At 57.7% G+C, this 22,787-nt stretch overlaps 1 protein-coding gene across 1 annotated transcript; it reads left to right on the top strand.

The window, feature by feature from the left end:
• The first annotated feature begins 413 nt into the window (after positions 1 to 413).
• Positions 414 to 22,531, top strand: SMC1A (structural maintenance of chromosomes 1A). The gene is made up of 25 exons (XM_084540239.1): positions 414 to 566; positions 1,799 to 1,987; positions 3,505 to 3,617; positions 4,328 to 4,531; positions 6,024 to 6,262; positions 8,304 to 8,562; positions 8,647 to 8,787; positions 8,878 to 8,960; positions 9,980 to 10,187; positions 13,296 to 13,481; positions 14,051 to 14,230; positions 14,307 to 14,453; positions 14,880 to 15,017; positions 15,246 to 15,362; positions 15,440 to 15,546; positions 15,626 to 15,767; positions 15,857 to 16,002; positions 16,722 to 16,875; positions 16,962 to 17,072; positions 17,783 to 17,939; positions 18,797 to 18,951; positions 19,934 to 20,085; positions 20,189 to 20,258; positions 21,445 to 21,555; positions 22,190 to 22,531. Exons 1-25 carry the CDS (start codon positions 458 to 460, stop codon positions 22,271 to 22,273), a joined length of 3,702 nt encoding a protein of 1,233 aa, XP_084396365.1. The 5' UTR covers positions 414 to 457; the 3' UTR covers positions 22,274 to 22,531.
• The last annotated feature ends 256 nt before the right edge of the window (positions 22,532 to 22,787 follow it).

Here is a 22,787-nt window from a genome sequence, read left to right as displayed (position 1 = left end):
AGTTTTGGGGGCGCCCTTTGACCCCGGGCCCTGCCCGCCGCGGGCCGGCCGTTCCCATGGCGACGGGAGGCCCCGCCCACTCCTCAAGACCCCGCCCACCGTTCCCATGGCAACGACGCCACGCCCACGCCCACCCAGTCCCCGCCCACCGTTTCCATGGCGACGCCCCTCACTCCACCCCCTCACCGCCCCGCCCCGCCTCCATAACAACACCCCCCCCCCTTTCCGCGCGCAGCCAATCACGCAGCGCACAGCGCGCGGGAAGGCGGGGCCAAGGGGAGGAGCGACGGCGGCGGCAGCCAATCAGCGCGGGGCAGCGCCTCCCGGCGGCGGAGGCTTTTTGGCCCCTCTGTGCACCCGTAGGCGCCGCGTTTCCCGCCCTGCCGGTTGCCGTAGAGGCCTCACCGGGGCCTCTCCCCCCCCCCGGTAACCCCCCCCCAACCCCCCTCCCGCCGCCATGGGCTTCCTCAAGCTCATCGAGATCGAGAACTTCAAATCCTACAAGGGCCGCCAGATCATCGGGCCCTTCCGGCGCTTCACCGCCATCATCGGCCCCAACGGCTCCGGTGAGACCCCCACGCCCCTCCCCCCCCGCCGGGCCCCCGCCGCACCGGGCCGCCGCCTTCCCGGCATGCCCCGGGGCCTTCCCGGCATGCCCCGGGGCCGCCCCCTCCCCCACCGGGATGCTTTACCCCCCCCACTATCCCAGAATTCCCTGGGGTCCCCCATCCCATAATGCTGTGGGCTCCTGCCATCCCATAATGCTCCCCGGGCTTAGCCATGGCCCTGGGCATCCCCTATCCCATAATGCCCCAGGCTCTTGCCATCCCATAATGCCCCCAGGGCTTGGCCAAGGTCCTGGGCATCCCTTATCCCACGAAGCCCTGGGCTTCTTCCATCCCATAATGCCCTGGGTTGCCCCCATCCCATAATACTCACTGGTTAGGCCAAGGCCTTGGGTCTTTGTTATCCCATAATGCCTTGGGATGCCCCCATCCCATAATATTCACCGCTTAGATCAAGGCCTTGGGCCTCCCCTATACTATAATGCTCTGGGTTGCCCCCATCCCATAATACTCACTCATTAGGCCAAGGCTCTGGGCCTCTTGTATCCCATAATACCCTGGGTTACCCCATCCCATAATGCCTTGGGGTGCCCCCATCCCATAATACTCACCACTTAAGACAAGGTCTTGGGTCTCTGCTATCCCATAATGCCTTGGGATGCCCCCATCCCATAATACTCACCACTTAGACCCCAAACCTGTGACCCCAAATCCCCCCCTCAGCCCCAAATCTCGACCCCAAACCCCCCTCCATGACCCCAAATCCCCCCCACAGTGCCCCCAAACCTCCCTCCATTGCTCCCAAATCCCCCTCCGTGACCCCAAACCCCCCCCGTGACCCCAAATCCCTCCCTCAGCCCCAAACCTTGCCCCCAAACCTCCCCCCATGACCCCAAATCCCCCCCTCAGCCCCAAACCTTGCCCCCAAACCTCCCCCCATGACCCCAAATCCCCCCTCAGTGCCCCCAAACCTCCCTCCATTGCCCCCAACCCCCCCCACCTTACCCCCAAACCCCCCCGTGACCCCAAACCTTGCCCCCAAACCTTCCCTCCTTGCCTCAAACCTCCCCCCATGACCCCAAATCCCCCCCACAGTGCCCTCAAACTTCCCCCTCTTGCCCCCAAATCCCCCCTTCAGCCCCAAACCTTGCCCCCAAACCTCCCCCATGACCCCAAACCCCCCCCCCATGACCCCAAACCCCCTCCGTGACCCCAAAACTTCCCCCCCGCAGGTAAATCCAACCTGATGGACGCCATCAGCTTCGTGCTGGGCGAGAAAACCTCGAACCTGCGGGTGAAAACCCTACGGGACCTCATCCACGGCGCCCCCGTGGGCAAACCCGCCGCCAGCCGCGCCTTCGTCAGCATGGTGTACTCCGAGGAGGGCGCCGAGGACCGCACCTTCGCCCGGGTCATCGTGGGTAGGGCTTGGGGGGATGATTTTGGGGGGTTTGGAGGGGTTTTGGGGGGTTTGGGGGAAGGTTTGGGGGCGTTGAGCTCAACTCAGTGTGGATTTTTGTAGTGTTTGTAGAAGAAATGGTTCTAAAAAGGTGTGGAAGGGAAGGAAACAGCGCTGGGTGGGTGGGGAGTCCACCAACACGCACAGACAAACATCAAATATTCCAAATATACAGAACTTTTCTTTACATATATATTCGTAGAATTAGGAAAGGTAAAAAAAAATCCTTTAATTTCCATAATTTACTAAAATTGAGTATGCCTATACATATTCACAATCAGAAAAGGTAAAAAATAATCCTTGAAGTTCCATAATTTACTAAAATCGAGTACTCCTATACATATTCACATTCAGAAAAGATAACAAACAATCCTTTAATTTCCATAACTTACTAAAATTGAGTACATCTATACATATTCACGATCAGAAAAGGTAACAAACAATCCTTGAAGCTCCATAACTTAAAAGTCTCAATTTTCCATTCTTTTTCTTAATTACAAACAGTCTCCATTTTCCACTCCTTTTCTTGACTACAAACAAGTCTCCATTTTCCATTCCTTTTCTTAATTACATAAAAATCTCCATTTTCCATTCCTTTTGAGCAATATTTCTCGCTCCAAGTTGTCAAGCAGCTCGGTCTTCAGGCCTTATGTATCCCGTTCTTCCCAAATCAAAGAAAAGCATTTCCATCTCCTTTTCAAGGCTAATAAGTCTGGGTCAAAAAGCACATTTTGAGTCTTGAGCTTCTTCCCAGCTCTGGTGCCTATTTTCAGCGACTTTTTGGCCCAAACCATCTTCATGAGGCGATCAAAGTTCCCATCCTGGTCTCCGTTCTGCCAGCCTGTTGCTTTTCATTCCTTTTTTCTGCTTCTTTATTGATGACATAACTTCATCGTGTTGCTATTTTTATTTTATTTTATTTTATTTTATTTTATTTTATTTTATTTTATTTTATTTTATTTTATTTTATTTTATTTTATTTTATTTTATTTTATTTTATTTTATTTTATTTTATTTTATTTTAATTTTATTTTCTTCTATTCTATTCTATTTTCTTCTATTCTATTCTATTTTATTTTTTATCTTGAGGGCAGGCTCCCCTCTTACACCCTTCTCCCCACAGCATTTCTTTTCACAACACCTTTTCATCGCTCCAAAAACTTTGCATATAACAACAGCAAACACCCAAAAAACTTCCGTGCCTCTAGCAAGAACAAAAAACCCAAAACTACGTGGAATCTCCCAAATCACCCTTCTTTATTCCCTCTAAACTCTTTTATATTCCTGATGGTTAAATCCTTCAGAGTCTGATGTTATCATCAACCACGGCGCTTTCCGACCCCTATGGCCGCGCTCCCAAATTTGATTAATATCCCCAAATTTTATCCCAAATTTGATTAATATCCCCAAATTTTATCCCAAATTTAATTAATATCGCCCGTTTTCTCGACACAAATTGCTGTTCTGGGCTCCGTGCAGGGAGCTCGTCGGAGTACAAGATCAACAACCGGGTGGTGCAGCTGAGCGAGTACAGCGAGGAGCTGGAGAAGCTGGGGATCCTCATCAAGGCCAGGAATTTCCTGGTTTTTCAGGTGGGGAGGGGGTTTTGGGGGGGTTTTGGGGGTTTTGGGGGGTTTTGGGGTGGGTGTGGGGGGCGTTTGGGGGGTTTTGAGGGGATATGGGGGGGTTTGGGGGGGTTTTGAGGGGAGGAAAGGGGGTTTTGAGGGGGCATGGGAGGGTTTTGGAGGGGCTGTGGGGGGCGTTTGGGGGTTTTTGGGGGGTGTGGGGGGTTTTGAGGGGGTGTGGGGGGCATTTGGGGGGTTTTGAGGGGATATGGGGGGGGTTTGGGGGGTGTGGGGAGGGTTTGGGGGGGTTTTGAGGTGAGGTAGGTGTTTTTGGGGGGGTTGTTGGGGTTTTGGGGGGGTGTGGGGGTGACAAAAGAGTTTTTAGGGAGCCACAAGGGGGTTTTGGGGTGGATCCAAGGGGTTTTGGGGTGGATTTAAGGATTTCAGGTTCTTCTCTGTAGGGCACAGTGGAAGGGGTTTTAGGTTGGCCACAGGAGGATTTTGGGGTGGATCCTGAGGGGTTTTGGGGTGGATCCTGAGGGGTTTTGGGGCAGATTTGAGGATTTTAGGTTCGTCCCCGTAGGGCACGGTGGAAGAGGTTTTGGGGTGGATCCCAAGGAGTTTTGTGGTGGGTTTAAGGGCTTTTTAAGGGCTTTTGGGGCGGATTTAAGGGCTTTTGGGGCGGATCCGAGGCGTTTTGGGGTGAATCTAAGGGCTTTTGGGGGCCGTCCCCGTAGGGCGCGGTGGAGTCGATCGCCATGAAGAACCCCAAGGAGCGCACGGCGCTCTTCGAGGAGATCAGCCGCTCGGGGGAGCTGGCGCAGGAGTACGACAAGCGCAAGAAGGAGATGGTGAAGGCGGAGGAGGACACGCAGTTCAACTACCACCGCAAGAAGAACATCGCCGCCGAGCGCAAGGAGGCCAAGCAGGAGAAGGAGGAGGTGGGGGAGTCGCGATATCGCGCCCGTCGGGCACAGAAAATGGCGATATGGGGCCCGTCAGGCAGGGGGAGTCACGATATCGCGTCTGTTGAGCAAAGGAAGTTGCGATATCGTGCCTATCGGGGAGGGGGAGTCGCGATATCGCGCCCGTCGGGCACAGAAAATCACGATATGGGGCCCGTCAGACAGGGGGAGTCACGATATCGCGTCTGTTGTGCAAAGGAAGTCGCGATATCGTGCCCGTCGGGCACAGAAAATCACGATATGGGGCCCGTCAGACAGGGGGAGTCATGATATCGCGCCCGTCGTACAAAGGAAGTTGCGATATCGCGCCTGTCGGGGATGGGGAGTCGTGATATGGGGCCTGTCAGGCACAGGAAGTCACGATATGAGGCCCGTCAGGCGAGGGGAGTCATGATATCGCGTCTGTCGGGGATGGGGAGTCGCGATATCACACCTGTTGGGCAGGGGGAGTCGCGATACCGCGTCCGTCGCGCACAGGAAGTCGCGATATGGGGCCCCATATCAGGTGAGGGAGAGTAGAGTCGTGGTAAATTTTTATATACTTTATTTCATCTGGTATTTTCTTTCATATTTTGGTTATCTTTGGCATTTTCTTTTAATTTTTTGGTTACACTTGGCATTTTCTTTCATTTTTTTGGCTACACTTGGCATTTTCTTTCCTGTTTTTGGTTACACTTGGCATCTTCTTTTAATTTTTTGGCTACGCTTGGCATCTTCTTTTAATTTTTTGGCTACGCTTGGCATTTTTTTTCAATTTTTTGGTTATGCTTCGCATTTTCTTTTAATTTTTTGGTTACACTTGGCATTTTCTTTCCTGTTTTTGGCTACACTTGGCCTTTTAACTCTTTGGTTACCTTTGGCTTTTAACTTTTTGGTTACCTTTGGCTTTTAATTTTTTGGTTATCTTTTGGCCTTTTCTTTCCCATTTTTGGTTACACTTGGCTTTTAATTTTTTGGTTACCTTTGCCCTTTCCTTTCCTTGTTTTTGGTTACGCTTGGCATTTTCTTTTATGTTTTTGGTTACACTTGGCATTTTCTTTTATGTTTTTGGCTACACTTGGTGTTTTCTTTTAATTTTTTGGTTACACTTGGCAACTTCTTTCAATTTATTCGCAACGCTTGGCATTTTTTTTTCAATTTTTTGGTTACGCTTGGCATTTTCTTTTAATTTTTTGGTTACGCTTGGCATTTTCTTTCCTGTTTTTGGTTACATTTGGCATCTTCTTTTAATTTTTTGGCTACGCTTGTCATTTTCTTTCAATTTTTTGGTTACGCTTCGCATTTTCTTTTTATTTTTTGGTTACGCTTGGCATCTTCTTTCCTGTTTTTGTTTACGTTTTGCCTTTCTTTTCCTTGTTTTTGTTTACGCTTGGCCTTTTCTTCCACGTTTCTGCTTACGAACGGCCTTTTCTTTTAATTTTGGGGCCCTTTCTCATTTCTTAAACCCTCCTTTCCCCCCCCCCCGCAGGCGGACCGCTACCAGCGGCTGAAGGACGAGGTGGTGCGGGCGCAGGTGCAGCTGCAGCTCTTCAAGCTCTACCACAACGAAGCCGAAATCGAGAAGCTCAACAAGGAGCTGGGGCTGAAGAACCGCGAGATCGACAAGGACAAGAAGCGCATGGACCGCGTGGAGGACGAGCTGAAGGACCGCAAGAAGGAGCTGGGCAAGATGATGCGGGAGCAGCAGCAGATCGAGAAGGAGATCAAGTGAGGACCCGAAAAGGGCTCAGGGAGCCCAAAAAAGGGCTGAGGGAATCCCAGTCTGGCCCAAAAGCTCCCCGAAATGGGATGAGAGACTCCAAAATGGGATGAGAGACCCCAAAGTGGGACAAAAGACACCCGAAATGGGCTGAGAGCTCCCCAAAATGGCCCAAAATTCTCCCAAAATGAGACAACAGAAACCCAAAAAGGGCTGAGGGAATCCCAGTCTGGCCCAAAAGCTCCCCGAAATGGGATGAGAGCTCCCTGAAATGGGATGAGAGCCCCCAAAATGGGACAAGAGATGCCTGAAATGGGCTGAGAGCTCCCCAAAATGACCCAAAATTCTCCCAAAATGAGACAAGAGAAACCCAAAACGGGCCGAGGGACCCCCAAAATGAGATGAGAGACCCCAAAATGGGACAAAAGATGCCCGAAATGGGCTGAGAGCTCCCCAAAATGGCCCAAAATTCTCCCAAATTGAGACGAGAAACCCAAGAAGGGCCGAGGGACCCCCAAAATGAGATGAGAGCCCCCAAAATGGGACAAGAGGAACACAAAAAGAGCTGAGGGACCCCAAAATGGGATGAGAGAACCCCAGTCTGGCCCAAAACCTCCCCGAAATGGGCTGAGAGCTCCCCAAAATGGGATGAGAGCCCCCAAAATGGGACAAGAGGAACACAAAAAGAGCCGAGGGACCCCCAAAATGGGATGAGAGAACCCCAAAATGGGATGAGAGACCCCAAAGTGGGACAAAAGACACCCAAAGTGGGCTGAGAGCTCCCCAAAATGGCCCAAAATTCTCCCAAAATGAGACAACAGAAACCCAAAAAGAGCCGAGGGACCCCCAAAATGGGATGAAAGAACCCCAGTCTAGCCCAAAACCTCCCCGAAATGGGATGAGAGCTCCCTGAAATGGGATGAGAGCCCCCAAAATGGGACAAGAGATGCCTGAAATGGGCTGAGAGCTCCCCAAAATGACGCAAAATTCCCCCAAAATGGGATGAGAGCCCCCCAAAATGGGATGAGAGACCCCAAAGTGGGACAAAAGACACCCAAAATGGGCTGAGAGCTCCCTGAAACAGCCCAAAACTCTCCTGAAATGAGACAAGAGAAACCTAAAATGGGCTGAGAGCTGCCTAAAACTCCCCTGAAATAAGACAATTAATCCCAAAAAGGGGTGAGGGACCCCAAAAAGGGCTGAGAGACCCCCAGTCCAGCCCAAAACCTCCCTGAAATGGGATTAGAGCTCCCTGAAATGGGCCAAGAGCCTCCAAAATGGGACAAGAGAATCCCAAAAAGGGCCAAGGGACCCCAAAAAGGGCTGAGAGACCCCAAGTCCGGCCCAAACTCCCCTCAAAATGGGTCGAGAGCCCCCCAAACGGGCCGAGAGCTCCCCGATTTGACCCCAAACCCCCCCAAAACGAGCCAAGAACCCCCCGAACTGGGCTGAGAGCCGCCGAGGCCAGCCCAAACCCCCCTCAAAATGGGTCGAGAGCCCCCCAAATGGGCCAAGAGCTCCCCAGTTTGACCCCAAACCCCCCAGAAACGAGCCAAGGACCCCCTGAAATGAGCCAGGAGCCCCTGAAATGGGCCAAGATCCCTCAGAAATGGGCTGAGAGCTCCCCAATCCAGCCCCAAACCCTCCCCAAATGGGGCTGAGAGCCCCCCAAAACATCCTCACCCCCTGAAATGGGCCGAGAGCTCCCAAATCTGGCCCCAAACCCCCCTCAAAATGGGTTGAGAGCCCCCCAAATGGGCCGAGAGCTCCCCATTCTGGCCCCAAACCCCCCCAAAATGGGCTGAGAGCCCCCCAATCCAGCCCAAAACTCCCCCAAAATGGGCTGAGAGTCCCCAAATGAAACAAGAGCTCCCCAATCCAGCCCCAAACCCCCCAGAAATGGGCCGAGAGCCCCCCAGATGGGCCAAGAACTCCCCAATTTGACCCCAAACCCCCCAAAAACGAGCCAAGAACCCCCCAAAACGAGCCAGGACCCCCCCGAAACATCCCGAGCCCCTTCCCCGTGACCCCCTCACCCCGTCCCCGCAGGGAGAAGGACTCGGAGCTGAACCAGAAGCGGCCGCAGTACATCAAGGCGAAGGAGAACACCTCGCACAAGATCAAGAAGCTGGAGGCGGCCAAGAAATCGCTGCAAAACGCCCAAAAACAGTACAAAAAACGCAAAGGCGACATGGACGAGCTGGAGAAGGAGATGGTCTCGGTGGAAAAAGCCCGGCAGGAATTCGAGGAGCGCATGGAAGAGGAGAGCCAGAGCCAAGGCCGCGACCTGACGCTGGAGGAGAACCAGGTAGGGCTCGTCCCGGGGCGTCCTAAAAATTTCGGGGACCCCCCCCCGCTTTTAACCCGTTTTGGTGGCCCCCCCCCCCCCCAGGTGAAAAAATATCACCGGCTGAAGGAGGAGGCCAGCAAGCGAGCCGCCACGCTGGCCCAGGAGCTGGAGAAATTCAACCGGGATCAAAAAGCCGACCAGGATCGGCTGGATTTGGAGGAGAGGAAGAAAGTGGAGACCGAGGTGAGGTTTTGGGGTCGCCCCCACCCCCGTAAAAACCCCCTTTAGGGCTCCGGCTGCCCCCTCAACCCCTTTTTTCCCCCAAAAATCCAGGCCAAGATCAAGCAGAAGCTGCGGGAGATCGAGGAGAACCAGAAGCGCATCGAGAAGCTGGAGGAGTACATCGCCACCAGCAAGTGAGGCGCTGGCCCCGAGGGGTCCCTTGGCCCCAAAACACCGGCACCACGACCCCAAAGCCTTCTCCATCCCCGCAACCCCATCCCCGTGTCCCCCAGAGCCTTCCCTGTCCCCATTTCCATAACCCCAAAGCCTTCCCCACCCCTTGCCTACGACCCCAAAGTCTTCCCCTCCCCACAGCCCTATTTCCGTGACCCCAAACCTTTCCCTGTTCCCATTCCTATAACCCCAAAACCTTCCCCATCTCCACAATCCCAAAGCCTTCCCCACCCCCACAGCCCTATTTCCACGACCCCAAACCTTTCCCTGTCCCCATCCTCACAACCCCAAACCCTTCCCCTCCCCATCCCCGTGTCCCCATCCCCACAACCCCAAACCCTTCCCCATCCTACAGCCCTATTTCCACGACCCCAAACCCTTCCCCTCCCCACATCCCTATTACCACGACCCCATACCCTTCCCTGTCCCCATCCCCACAACCCCAAACCCTTCCCCTCCCCATCCCCATGTCCCCCAAACCCTTCCCCATCCCCACAACCCCAAACCCTTCCCCTCCCCGTCCCCGTGTCCCCATCCCCACGACCCCAAACCCTTCCCCACCCCACAGCCCTATTACCACAACCCCAAACCCTTCCCTGTCCCCATTCCCATAACCCCAAACCCTTCCCCTCCCCATCCCCATGTCCCCCAAACCCTTCCCCATCCCCACAACCCCAAACCCTTCCCCTCCCCATCCCCATGTCCCCATCCCCACAACCCCAAACCCTTCCCCTCCCCACATCCCTATTACCACGACCCCATACCCTTCCCTGTCCCCATCCCCACAACCCCAAACCCTTCCCCTCCCCATCCCCACACCCCCCAAACCCTTCCCCACATCCCCAAATCCTCCCCCACTCCCCCAACACCTTCCCCCTCCCCACGCCCTCATCCCCTCTCCCTCCACGCCTCCCCCTGACCCCGTACACCCCGGCGGTGCCCCGAAACCCCCTAAAACCCCCAAAATTTCCCCCATAAGGCAATCTTTGGAGGAACAGAAGCGTCTGGAGGGCGAGCTGACGGAGGAGGTGGAGCTGGCCAAGCGCCGCATCGACGAGATCAACAAGGAGCTGAACCAGGTGATGGAGCAGCTCGGGGACGCCCGCATCGACCGCCAGGAGAGCAGCCGGCAGCAACGCAAAGCCGAAATCATGGACAGCATCAAACGCCTCTACCCCGGCTCCGTGGTGGGTCCCCGGGGGGGAAAACCCCTCGCTCGGAGCCCCCCCGGATCGCCCCGAATTCCCCAAGATAGCCTGAGATCTTCCCAAAGCAGCCTGACCCCGTTGAGGCCACCCCCAAGGCATCCTGAGCACCCCAAAGTGTTCTGATGCCCACCCCAAAATAACCTAATCCCTTCCAAGACCACCCTAAGCCCCCCCAGACATTCTGATCCCCTCCCAAAACACTCTGACACCCCCTCAAGACCACCCTGTGCACCCCAAAACTTTCTGACACCCACCCCAAAACAACCTAATCCCTTCTGAGACCACTCTGACCCCCCAAAAAAACATTCTTGAGCCCCCCCAAGGCACCCTGGGCACTCCAAAACACTCTGACACCCCCTCAAGACCACCCTGAGCCTCTCCAAGGCACCCTGAGCACCCCAAAATGTTCTGACGCCCACCCCAAAATAACCTAATCCCTTCCGATACCACCCTGACCCCCCAAAAAAACATTCTTGCCCCCCCCAAGGCACCCTGGGCACCCCAAAGCACTCTGACACCCCCTCAAGACCACCCTGAGCATCTCCAAGGCACCCTGAGCACCCCAAAATAACCTAATCCCTTCCGAGACCACCCTGACCCCCCCAAAAAAACATTATTGACACCCTGAGCCCCCCTCCAAGGCACCCTGAGCACCCCAAAACACTCTGACACCCCCTCAAGACCACCCTGAGCACCCCAAAACTTTCTGATGCCCAACCTAAAACAACCTAATCCCTTCCGAGACCACCCTGACCCCCCAAAAAAACATTCTTGAGCCCCCCCCAAGGCACCCTGAGCACCCCAAAACACTCTGACACCCCCTCAAGACCACCCTGAGCATCTCCAAGGCACCCTGAGCACCCCAAAATGTTCTGATGCCCACCCCAAAATAACCTAATCCCTTCCGAGACCACCCTGACCCCCCAAAAAAAACATTATTGACATCCTGAGCCCCCCTCCAAGGCACCCTGAGCACCCCAAAACACTCTGACACCCCCTCAAGACCACCCTGAGCATCTCCAAGGCACCCTGAGCACCCCAAAACAACCTAAACCCTTCTGAGACCACCCTGACCCCCCCAAAAAAGCATTATTGACACCCTGAGCCCCCCTCCAAGGCACCCTGAGCACCCCAAAGCACTCTGACACCCCCTCAAGACCACCCTGAGCACCCCAAAACACTCTGACACCCTCTCAAGACCACCCTGTGCACCCCAAAACTTTCTGACACCCACCCCAAAATAACCTAATCCCTTCCGAGACCACCCTGACCCCCCAAAAAAACATTCTTGCCCCCCCCAAGGCACCCTGGGCACCCCAAAGCACTCTGACACCCCCTCAAGACCACCCTGAGCATCTCCAAGGCACCCTGAGCACCCCAAAATAACCTAATCCCTTCCGAGACCACCCTGACCCCCCCAAAAAAACATTATTGACACCCTGAGCCCCCCTCCAAGGCACCCTGAGCACCCCAGAACACTCTGACACCCCCTCAAGACCACCCTGAGCACCCCAAAACTTTCTGATGCCCAACCTAAAACAACCTAATCCCTTCCGAGACCACCCCCAAAAAAAAATTCGAGACCCTGACCCCCCCAAAAAAAATTCTTGAGCCCCCCCAAGGCACCCTGAGCACCCCAAAACACTCTGACACCCCCTCAGGACCACCCTGTGCACCCCAAAACTTTCTGATGCCCAACCTAAAACAACCTAATTCCATCCGAGACCACCCTGATCCCCTCCCAAAACACTCTGACACCCCCTCAAGACCACCCTGAGCCCCCCCAAGGCACCCTGACTCCCCTCCAAGGCACCCTGAGCCCCCCAAGATGTTCTGACACCCACCCCAAGGCACCCTGAGCACCCCAAAGTGTTCTGATGCCCACCCCAAAATAACCTAATCCCTTCCGACACCACCCTGACCCCCAAGAAAAACATTCTTGAGCCCCCCCAAGGCACCCTGAGCACCCCAAAACACTCTGACACCCCCTCGAGACCACCCTGAGCACCCCAAAACTTTCTGATGCCCAACCTAAAACAACCTAATCCCTTCTGAGACCACCCCCAAAAATAAATTCGAGACCCTGACCCCCCCCAAAAAAAATTCTTGAGCCCCCCCAAGGCACCCTGAGCACCCCAAAACACTCTGACACCCCCTCAAGACCACCCTGAGCCTCTCCAAGGCACCCTGAGCACCCCAAAGTGTTCTGACGCCCACCCCAAAACAACCTAATCCCTTCTGAGACCACCCTGACCCCCCCAAAAAACATTCTTGACACCCCCTGAGACACCCTGAGCCCCCCTCCAAGGCACCGTGACCACCCCAAACATTCTGACATCCACCCCAAAACACCTTGACCCTTCCAGTCCCCCCCAAACCCCCTTCTCACCCACCCCAACCCCTTCCAAGCCCCCCAAACCCCCTCCAACCCTCCTCAACCCACCTCCAACACCCCCCTAATCCCCTCAAATCCCCCCGAATCCCCCCCAAACCCCCTCCAACCCCCCCAAATCCCCCCAAAACCCCCTCCAACCACCCCCCAAACCCCCTTCTCACCCCCCCAACCCCTTCCAAGCCCCCCAACCCCTCTTCCAAGCCCCCCAAACCCCCTCCAACCCTCCTCAACCCACCTCCAACGCCCCCCAATCCCCTCAAATCCCCCTGAATCCCCCCAAAACCACCTCCAACCCCCCCCAGCCTCTCTCCCAACCCACCCAATACCCCCCAGACCCCCTCCAACCCCCCCATAATCCCCCTAAATCCCCCCTAAAACCCCTCCAACCCCCTTCTCAACCCCCCCAACCCCTTCCAAGCCCCCCAACCTCTCTCCCAAGTCACCCAATCCTCCCCAAACCCCCTCCAACCCCCCCATAATCCCCCCAAATCCCCCCAAATCCCCCCTAAACCGCCTCCAAACCCCCCCAACCCCTGTTCCAAGCCCTCCAACCTCTCTCCCAAGCCACCCAGGCCCCCTTCAACCCTCCCCAAACCCCCTCTAACCCCCCCAAATCCCCCCAAAACCCCCTCCAACCGCCCCCAAACCCTCTTCTCACCCCCCTTTTCTCTTTTTATCCCCCCTCCCCGCAGTACGGCCGCCTCATCGACCTGTGCCAGCCGACCCAGAAGAAATACCAGATCGCCGTCACCAAGGTTTTGGGCAAGAACATGGACGCCATCATCGTGGATTCGGAGAAAACGGGGCGCGACTGCATCCAGTACATCAAGGAGCAGCGGGGGGAGCCCGAAACCTTCCTGCCCCTCGATTACCTGGAGGTGGGGACCCCCCCAAACCTCCCCCCACCGCCCCCCAAAAGGGTTTGGGTGTGGGGGCCGCGGGACTGAGGTTCTTTTTGAGGTTCTTTTTTGGTTTCTGTGGAATTTGCGTGGGTTTTTTTGGGGGTTGTGTTGGACCCCAAGGGGTCCTCTTGGGGGTTTTGGGGTTTGGGGGGGTTCTCAGGGGTGTTTGGGTTTTGGGGGAGCCCTGTTGGACCCCTCAGGGGTTTGGGGGACACTGTTGGACCCATTGGGGTCCTCTTTGGGTTATTGGGGTTTGGGGGGGCCCTGTTGGACCCCCTGGGGCTTGGGGTCCTCTATGGAGTTTTTGGGGCCCCCATTTAACCCCTTGATGCCCAGTGTCCTCCCTGGGCTTTTTGGGGCCCTGTTTAACCCTTTATGACCCACAACCCTCCCCAGCCATTTCGGGGGGGGGTTGCTTTAAACAACTCAACGCTCAGCTCCCCCCACGTTATTGGTTTTTTTTTGGGGGGGGGTGAGGGGTGAACCCCGGGTCTTTAGGCCTGGGGGACGGTCCTGTGGACCCCCCAAAATTTTTCGGGGCGCAGGTGAAGCCGACGGACGAGAAGCTTCGGGAGCTGAAGGGGGCGAAGCTGGTGATCGACGTGATCCGCTACGAGCCCCCCCACATCAAAAAAGCCCTCCAGTACGCCTGTGGCAACGCGCTGGTCTGCGACAACGTGGAGGACGCCCGGCGCATCGCCTTCGGGGGACACCAGCGCCACAAGGTCCCCGTCACCCCCTCATTTTTTGGGGATAAACCCCGTTGATCCCGTTTATTCGAGCCCTCTGTTTTTGTCGCAGACGGTGGCGTTGGACGGGACCCTCTTCCAAAAATCGGGGGTGATCTCGGGGGGCGCCAGCGACCTGAAGGCCAAAGCCCGGCGGTGGGACGAGAAGGCGGTGGACAAGCTGAAGGAGAAGAAGGAGAGGCTGACGGAGGAGCTGAAGGTGGGAACGGGTCCTATCCACCTCCAAAAAATCAATTTTTGGCCAAAAAATCACTTTTTGGGGGCTATTATTATGACATTATCGCTCCCCACCACGTTCAACCCCCCCATGAGCCCTTTTATCAGCATCGTGGTGGATGTCAACACCATAGGCTGCTCTCCCTGCCCCAAAATTATGATTTTTTCCGATTTTCACCCACTCCACAGACCCCAAAACATCTCCCACTTGAACATTTTGGGGCTCCGTCCCCTCTCCCTCCACACATTTGAGGCTGAACCCCAAAACAGGACGTTACGGGGCCGTGCAGCCCCCATACCAAGCACAGCCCCTCTCCATGGGTTTTGTGGGTCTGGGGGGGCCCCCAAATGGGTCATTGCCTCCCTTAGGATCCCCCCTCACCCCCTTTTTCCTCCTTTTTCCCCCCAGGAGCAGATGAAGGCGAAGAGGAAGGAGGCCGAGCTGCGCCAGGTCCAATCCCAAGCCCACGGCCTCCAGATGAGGCTCAAGTATTCCCAGAGCGACCTGGAGCAGACCAAGACGCGTCACCTCGCCCTCAACCTCCAGGTAACCCCCCTTTTTGGGGCTGATTACACCGTTTTGGGGATGTTCCACAAGTCATGTGCGTGTCTTGGGGCGTCGCAACCGCTCAAAACGTCTCTTTTTGGGGGATTTTGAGGGGATTTGCGGTGTCATGGAGGCCATACGGTTTCCCAACGGGGTTTATGGGGTTTATATGGTCGCAGGGGGTGTTTTGGGGTTCTCTGACCCCCGTTTTTGTCCCCGCTGCTGTAGGAGAAGTCAAAACTGGAGAGCGAATTGGCCAATTTTGGGCCGCGCATCAACGACATCAAGAGGATCATCCAAGGCCGGGAGCGGGAGATGAAGGACCTGAAGGAGAAGATGAACCAGGTTGGGTCGTGGGGCTTTTGGGGTTCCCCTGGGGGGGGAATTGGGGGCATCGTAGGGCTGACGCCGTGTCCCCAAAGGTGGAGGACGAGGTGTTTGAGGAATTCTGCCGCGAAATCGGGGTGAGGAACATCCGCGAGTTCGAGGAGGAGAAGGTCAAGAGGCAGAACGAGATCGCCAAGAAGAGGTTGGCGGGCCCTCAGCTCAACGGGGGGGCTACGGGGCAGCCCCCAGCCCCTTTTTTAACGCCTGGAGGACCCCCCCAGGCTGGAATTTGAGAACCAGAAGACGCGGCTGGGCATCCAGCTGGACTTCGAGCGCAACCAGCTGCGGGAGGACCAGGAGAAGGTGCTGATGTGGGAGCAAGGCGTGCGAAAGGACGAGGCCGAGATCGAGAAGCTGAAGAAGGTGAGTTTTTTTGGAGGAATCCTCTGCCAAATTTGAGGTTTTTCGACCCAAAATTTTGGGGGAATTTGGGCTGATTGTGGTGGCGACAGGAGGAGCAGAGGCACATGAAGATCATCGACGAGACCATGGCGCAGCTGCAGGACCTCAAGAACCAGCACCTGGCCAAGAAGTCCGAGGTCAACGACAAGAACCACGAGATGGACGAGATCCGCAAGAAGCTGGGCGGGGCCAACAAGTGAGGGGCGGGGCCAAAAAGGGCGTGGTCAACAGGGTGGGGGCGGGGGGGGCGGAGCTAGCAGGGGTAGGGCCAATAGGGATGGGGATAGGGGGTAGGGGTTGGGCTTGGAGGGTTGAGACGTGGTGGGTGGGGCTAAGGGGTGGTGGGCGGGGCCATGGGATGGTGGGCGGGGTCACAGTGGTGGGAGGGGCACAATGTGGTGGGCGGGGTCAGTGGGGGCGGGGCTAGCAGGGGTAGGGCCAATAGGGATGGAGATGGGCGGGGCTAATGGGAGGGGCTATGGGCATGTGGGTGGGGCTAATTAATGGGTGAGGCTAATGTGTGGGCGGGGCTAATCAATGGGTGGGGCTAAGGTTGTGTGGGCGGGGCTAATGGGTGGGGCTAAAAGTGTGTGGGCGGGGCTAATTAATGGGTGGGGCTAGGGCTGCGTGGGCAGGGTCAATGGGTGGGGCTTAAGGTTGTGTGGGTGGGGCTAATGGGCGGGGCTAAGGCTGCATGGGCGGGGCTAATGGGTGGGGCTAAGGGTGCATGGGCGGGGCTAATGGGTGGGGCTAAGCTTGTGTAGGTGGGGCTAGTTAATGGGCGGGGCTATGTGGCCTGTGGGCGGGGTTTAGGGATCCCTCTAGGCCTATAACTGCTCAGTGGGCGGGCTCACGGGGCTGTGGGCGTGGCCAGAAGCCCCTCCCACCCCCCGCTGTCCCCTCCCACCCCCCCAGGGAGATGACCCACCTGCAGAAGGAGGTGACGGCCATCGAGACCAAGCTGGAGCAGAAGCGCAGCGACCGCCACAACCTGCTGCAGGCCTGCAAGATGCAGGACATCAAACTGCCCCTCTCCAAGGGCACCATGGACGACATCAGCCAGGAGGAGGTGGGGCTGGGGGCACGCCGGGATGGGGAGGGGGCTCGGAGACCCCTCCTCACCCCTTTTTTTTACTCTTCTCTCCCCAAAAAAAGGGCGGCGCAGCCGGGGAGGAGCCGGTGAGCAGCTCGCAGCGCACCTCCAGCCTCTACGCCCGCGAGGCCCTGATCGAGATCGACTACAGTGACCTGCCCGAGGAGCTCAAGGTGCGCCGGCCCTTTAAGAGAGGCCCCGCCCACCCTAGAGGCCACACCCACTCACCCAGGGCCCCTCCCGCATCTCTTTAGGCCCCTCCCGCATCTCTTTAGGCCCCGCCCCCCCTTCCTGGTGGCCCCGCCCCCCTCCCTGGTGGCCCCTCCCCTTATTGGCTTTCTTACTTCCTCTAGCCCCGCCCTCTTCCTTTAGCCCCTCCCACTCCCCGTAGGCTCCTCCCACTCCCCGTAGGCTCCTCCCACTCCCCGTAGGCTCCTCCCACTCCCCCAGCTCCTCCCCCAACAATTCTCACAAGACCAAGCAGCCCCGCCCCCTAATCTTAACCCCGCCCCCTAATCTTAACCACACCCCCTCATTAGCATACCAAGCCCCACCTCCTGGACTCCCACACCCACCAGCCAACCTCCCCCATGGGAGGGGTGTGTGGGTGTGCCTTGTGGGTAGCCACGCCCCCATCCTTCAAGCCACACCCCCATCCTTCAAGCCACACCCCCGACCTCCAAAACCACACCCCCTCACCTAGACCACACCCCCAACCCCTTAAGCTCCGCCCACCGAGCCACCACCCTGCAGCCCACCCACACCCCGGGGGAAGCCGCACCCCTCAATCCCCCACCCCAAGAGGCCACGCCCCCGGACCACGCCCTCCGAGGCCACGCCCCCGACTTGGCCACGCCCCCCTGACGTGGCCACGCCCCCCCAGGACGCGCAGGCGGAGGAGGAGATCCGGCAGGAGATGAACCAGCTGCAGCAGCGGCTGACGGAGCAGCAGAGCGTCCTGCAGCGCATCGCCGCCCCCAACATGAAGGCCATGGAGAAGCTGGAGAGCGTCCGCGACAAGTTCCAGGAGACCTCCGACGGTGGGGACGAGTTGGGGACACCCTGGGGACACCCTGGGGACACCCCGGGGGACACCCGGGGGATGTGGAGGGGGACACGGGGGAGTCACGGGCGTGGGGGGGCAGGGGGAGGTGGGGTGGGGTGGGAGGGGAGGATGTAGGGGGGTGACAAGGGGATATGGGGGTGTTTGGGGTCATGGGGACACCAAGGGGATTTGGGGACACTTGGGGACACCAAGGGGATATGGGGGTGTTTGGGGTCGTGGGGACACCAAGGGGACATGGGGGTGTTTGGGGTCATGGGGACACCAAGGACATATGGGGAAGTTTGGGGACGTGGGGACACTTGGGGACACCAAGGGGACATGGCGGTGTTTGGGGTCGTGGGGACATCAAGGGGATTTGGGGACACTTGGGGACACCAAGGGGATATGGGGGTGTTTGGGGTCATGGGGACACCAAGGGGATATGGGGAAGTTTGGGGGTGTTTGGGGTTGTGGGGACACCAAGGGGATGTGGAGACACTTGGGGACACCAAAGGGACATGGGGGTGTTTGGGGACACTTGGGGACACCAAGGGGATACGGGGTCATGAGGACATCAAGGAGATACGAGGAAGTTTGGGGATTTGGGGACACCAAGGGGATATGGGGACATTTGGGGACACCAAGGGGATATGGGGACACTGGGGGACACCAAGGGGACGCTGGGGGACACAGGGACCAAGGATTTCGGGGAATATTTGGGGCCATAAAGAGACCCTAAGGAGATACAGAGATGCCTGGGGCCACGAGGACTGAAGACTGGGGGACGTTTGGGGACATGGGGACACCGGGGGGGTTTTGGGGTCACCGAGGGGGTGACGGGGTGACCCGCAGAGTTCGAGGCGGCGCGCAAGCGGGCCAAGAAGGCGAAGCAGGCCTTCGAGCAGATGAAGAAGGAGCGCTTCGACCGCTTCAACGCCTGCTTCGAGTCCGTCGCCACCAACATCGACGAGATCTACAAGGCCCTGTCCCGCAACAGCAGCGCCCAGGTACCTCACGGGGGGCCTCGCACGCCCGCCCCGGCCTTGCACGAGGCCTTGCACACCCACCCTGGCCTTGCACGAGGCTTTGCACGCCCACCCCGGCCCTCACTGGGGCCTTGCATGCTCACCCCGGCCTCACACAGGGCCTCGTGCACATGCTCTGGCCTTGTACAAGGACTTGCATGCTTGCCCTGGCCTTGCATGGGGCCTTGCACACCCACCCTAGCCTTGCACGAGGACTCACACACTTGCCCTGGCCTTGCACGGGGCCTTGCACACCCACCCTGGCCTTGCATGGGTCCTTGCACACCCACCCTGGCCTTGCACGAGGCCTCACGCTTGCCCTGGCCTTGCACGGGGCCTCGTGCACATGTCCTGGCCTTGCACAAGGACTTGCACGCACGCCCTGGCCTTGCACGAGTCCTTACACACCCGCCCTGGCCTTGCACGAGGCCTTGCACGCTTGCCCTGGCCTTGCACGGGGCCTTGCATGCTCGCCCTGGCCTCCCTCATTCCCCCCCCAGCACCTGAGTGGCCCTGGGGTCACCGGGAGGTCACGGGGTCACTGCGGGGTCAGGGGGCAGAGGTGGAGGGCAGCAGTTTCAAGGCCCCCCCTCATTGGGGCCTATGGGGGGTGCTGAGGGGCGGGGCGGTTTCAAGCTCCCCTGGGGTCACCAGGAGTTCACGGGGTCATCTTGGGGTCAGGGCTACCTTTGGGGTCCCCGGGGCTGGTTTTGGGGGTCCCTGGAGCTGGTTTTCGGGGTCCCAGCCACCCTAAAGCACCACGGGGGTGTCCCTGACCCCCCTGCCATGCTCCTGGAGCCAGTTTCGGGATCCCCGAGTCGATTCCTGGCCCTTTTTGGGGTAGTTTGGGGCATTTTGTGCCGTTTTTGAACAACACTCAGCAAGCTTCACCCAACAACCGCTTCCCTTACGCGGTCCCCGATGTCCCCAACGCCCCCAATGATGTCCCCAACGCCCCCCCCAGGCTTTCCTAGGCCCCGAGAACCCCGAGGAGCCCTACCTGGACGGCATCAACTACAACTGCGTGGCCCCCGGCAAGCGCTTCCGCCCCATGGACAACCTCTCGGGGGGCGAGAAGACGGTGGCCGCCCTCGCCCTCCTCTTCGCCATCCACAGGTGGGACGGGCAGCGGGGTGCCCCCCCCCCCCCCCCATTAATTTAGGGAACCCCCCTGTGTTGTTTCTCACCCCCTTTTTTTGTGTCCCCCCCCCCCCTTAAGTTATAAACCGGCCCCGTTTTTCGTGCTGGATGAGATCGACGCCGCGCTGGACAACACCAACATTGGGAAGGTGGGATTTTTTTTTTTGGGGGGGGGGCTCATTTTTTGGGGATGTTTGGGGATTTTTTGGGGGCGTAGAGGTTTGTGGGGGTATTCGGGTGTTTTGGGGGGGTCTGGCTGGGGCTCTCGCTGCCCCCAGGTGTTTTGGGGGGGGCCGCAGGGGTCTCAGATTGGGGTCACGGGAGGCTGAGGGGCGCTGAGCTCCCCTGGGGTCACCGGGAGGTCAGGGGGTCACCGGGAGGTCAGGGTCACCAGGGGGTCACCCAGAGGTCAGGGGCATGGAGCAGTTTCGAGGTCCCCCAGGGTCACAGGTGGTGGAGCAGTTTCGAGGCCCCCCCCCGGGGTCACTGATGGGTCACGGGGTCACAGGAGGGTCAGGGGGGTGCAGCGGTTTCAAGCCCCCCCCCCCCCCCATTGGGGCCCATGGGGGTGCTGAGGGGCGGGGCGGTTTCAAGCTCCCCTGGGGTCACCAGGAGTTCACGGGGTCATCAAGGGGTCAGGGCTGCTTTTGGGGTCCCTGGGGCTGGTTTTGGGGGTCTCCAACCACCACAAGACACCATGGGGGGGTTCTGGACACCCCCCTCTCTCCTTTAGGGCCTTCTGGAGGCAGTTTTGGGGTCCCTGGGTCAATTCCTGGGCATTTTGGGGGGTGTTTTGGGCATCCTGGGGGTGTTTCGGGGGCTCTGGGGCTGTTTTTGGGGCACCCTCAGTCCATTTATGAAGATAATGAGTGAAATTTTGGGGTCCCTGGGTCCATATTTGCGCCCATGAAGAGTGGGGAGGGGGCAGGTGTGGTTTTGGGGCCCCAGAGCCCATTTTTGGGATCCTGGAGGTGCTCCAGGCTCTCCCGAAGTCTATTTTTGGGGCTGGGGTTGGAGTTATAGGGTACGTTTTCGGGTGTTTTATGGTGTCCTATCCATTTTTGGGGTCTCCAGCTTCATTTTTGGGGTACCCCATAAATTCTGGGGGTCTCTGCTTTCACTTTTGGGGTCTCTGCCTTCATTTTTGGGGTCCCTGCCTCCATTTTCAGCATCCTCCCCATCCCTCGGAGCCAACTCGGGCTCCCCAGCCCCTCTTTTCCCCCTCCCTTCCCCACTTTTGGGGTGCCGGGGGGGAACTGGGGGTCCTTCTCCCCATTTTTGGGGTCCTTCTCCCCATTTTTGGGGTCCTTTTCCCCGTTTTTGGGGTCCCTGCAGGTGGCCAACTACATCAAGGAGCAGTCGGCCGCCAACTTCCAGGCCATCGTCATCTCCCTCAAGGAGGAATTTTACACCAAGGCCCAGAGCCTCATCGGCGTCTACCCCGAGGTGGGCAAAACTACCCCCGGGGGGGGGGGCAAAATACCCCCTGGGGGGGCAAAATGTCTTCTGGAGGGGGGTAAATAGCTTCTAGGGGGGGTAAAATGGTCGCGAGGAGGGGTAAAATGGGGGGTTTGGGGGGTAAAATGGGCTCTAGGGTGAGTGGAAATAGCCCTGGGGGGGGGTTGGGGGAAAGGGGGTAAATAATTCCCCCCCCTTGGGGTAAATACTCCCCCATGGGGTAAATGACCCCCCCATGGGGTAAATGACCCTATAAGCAGTGGGTAAATGCCCCCCCGTGGGGTAAATGGTATATAAAGGGTGGGTAAATGCCCCCTGCTGTGGTAAAATACCCCACGTGCCATGGTGTAAATGCCCCCCCGGGGGTAAATCCCCCCCCCAAGGGGTAAATCTCCCCCCATCCAAATGTCCCTGGGGGGTAAAATACTCTCGGGGGGGTGTAAATAATTTGGGGGGGGGATAAAGGGGGGAAAGCAGCCCCCGGTGGGGGGGAATCTTATGGGGTGTGAAGGGGAAATACCCCCTGGGGGGGCAGAAAATGACCCCTGTGGGGGCAGAAAATGACCCTGGGGGGGCAGATGGCGGGGATTTACCCCCCCTCCATGTGTCCTCCCCCCTCCAGCAAGGCGACTGCGTCATCAGCAAGGTGCTGACCTTCGACCTCACCAAGTACCCCGACGCCAACCCTAACCCTAACGAGCAGTGACCCCCCCTTATCAAGGACCCCCCCCTTATCAAGGACCCCCCCCCTTATCAAGGACCCCCCCAACTGTCATAGAATCATGCTCTCGCTTTTAATCCCCCCCCCGATTCTATTTGTGCTCCCCCCCCCGATTCTATATATGCCCCCCCATTCTATATGTGCCCCCCCCATTCTATATGTGCCCCCCCCCATAGGTGGGGCCCCTTTTTTATGTCGTTTCTGTGGATTTTAGTGATGAAATAATAAAGGATTTTGATTCCCCCCCCCGGTCCTTTTGTGTATGTGAATAACAGGGGGGGGCTGTGGATTTTAGGGAGCCCCCCCCCTGAGTTCTATAGGGGCTATAGGGACCCCTGTGGGGCTGCGTGACCCCCCCCCCCGGTCCTATATGGCTCCCTATAGGGGATCCATGGAGCCCTCTGGGGCTATAGGGGGGGGCTACAGGAGGGCTGTATGGGGCTATAGGGGCCCCCTGGGGCTCTATGGGGCCTATATGGGGGGGTATAGCCCCCCCCGG

The sequence above is a fragment of the Aythya ferina genome (genome assembly GCF_964211825.1).
Source record: "Aythya ferina genome assembly, contig: HAP1_SCAFFOLD_325, whole genome shotgun sequence".
Taxonomy (NCBI): Eukaryota; Metazoa; Chordata; class Aves; order Anseriformes; family Anatidae; genus Aythya; species Aythya ferina.
The sequence above is the reverse complement of the archived record's forward strand: the minus strand, read 5'-3'. Positions and strand labels throughout refer to the sequence as shown.

Coding starts and splice junctions, on each gene's coding strand:
- SMC1A (XM_084540239.1), top strand. CDS start 458: ATGGGCTTCCTCAAGCTCATCGAGATCGAGAACTTCAAATCCTACAAG. Junction 3,618..4,327: donor GGAATTTCCTGGTTTTTCAG/GTGGGGAGGGGG, acceptor CCGTCCCCGTAG/GGCGCGGTGGAGTCGATCGC. Junction 20,259..21,444: donor ACAACACCAACATTGGGAAG/GTGGGATTTTTT, acceptor GGGTCCCTGCAG/GTGGCCAACTACATCAAGGA.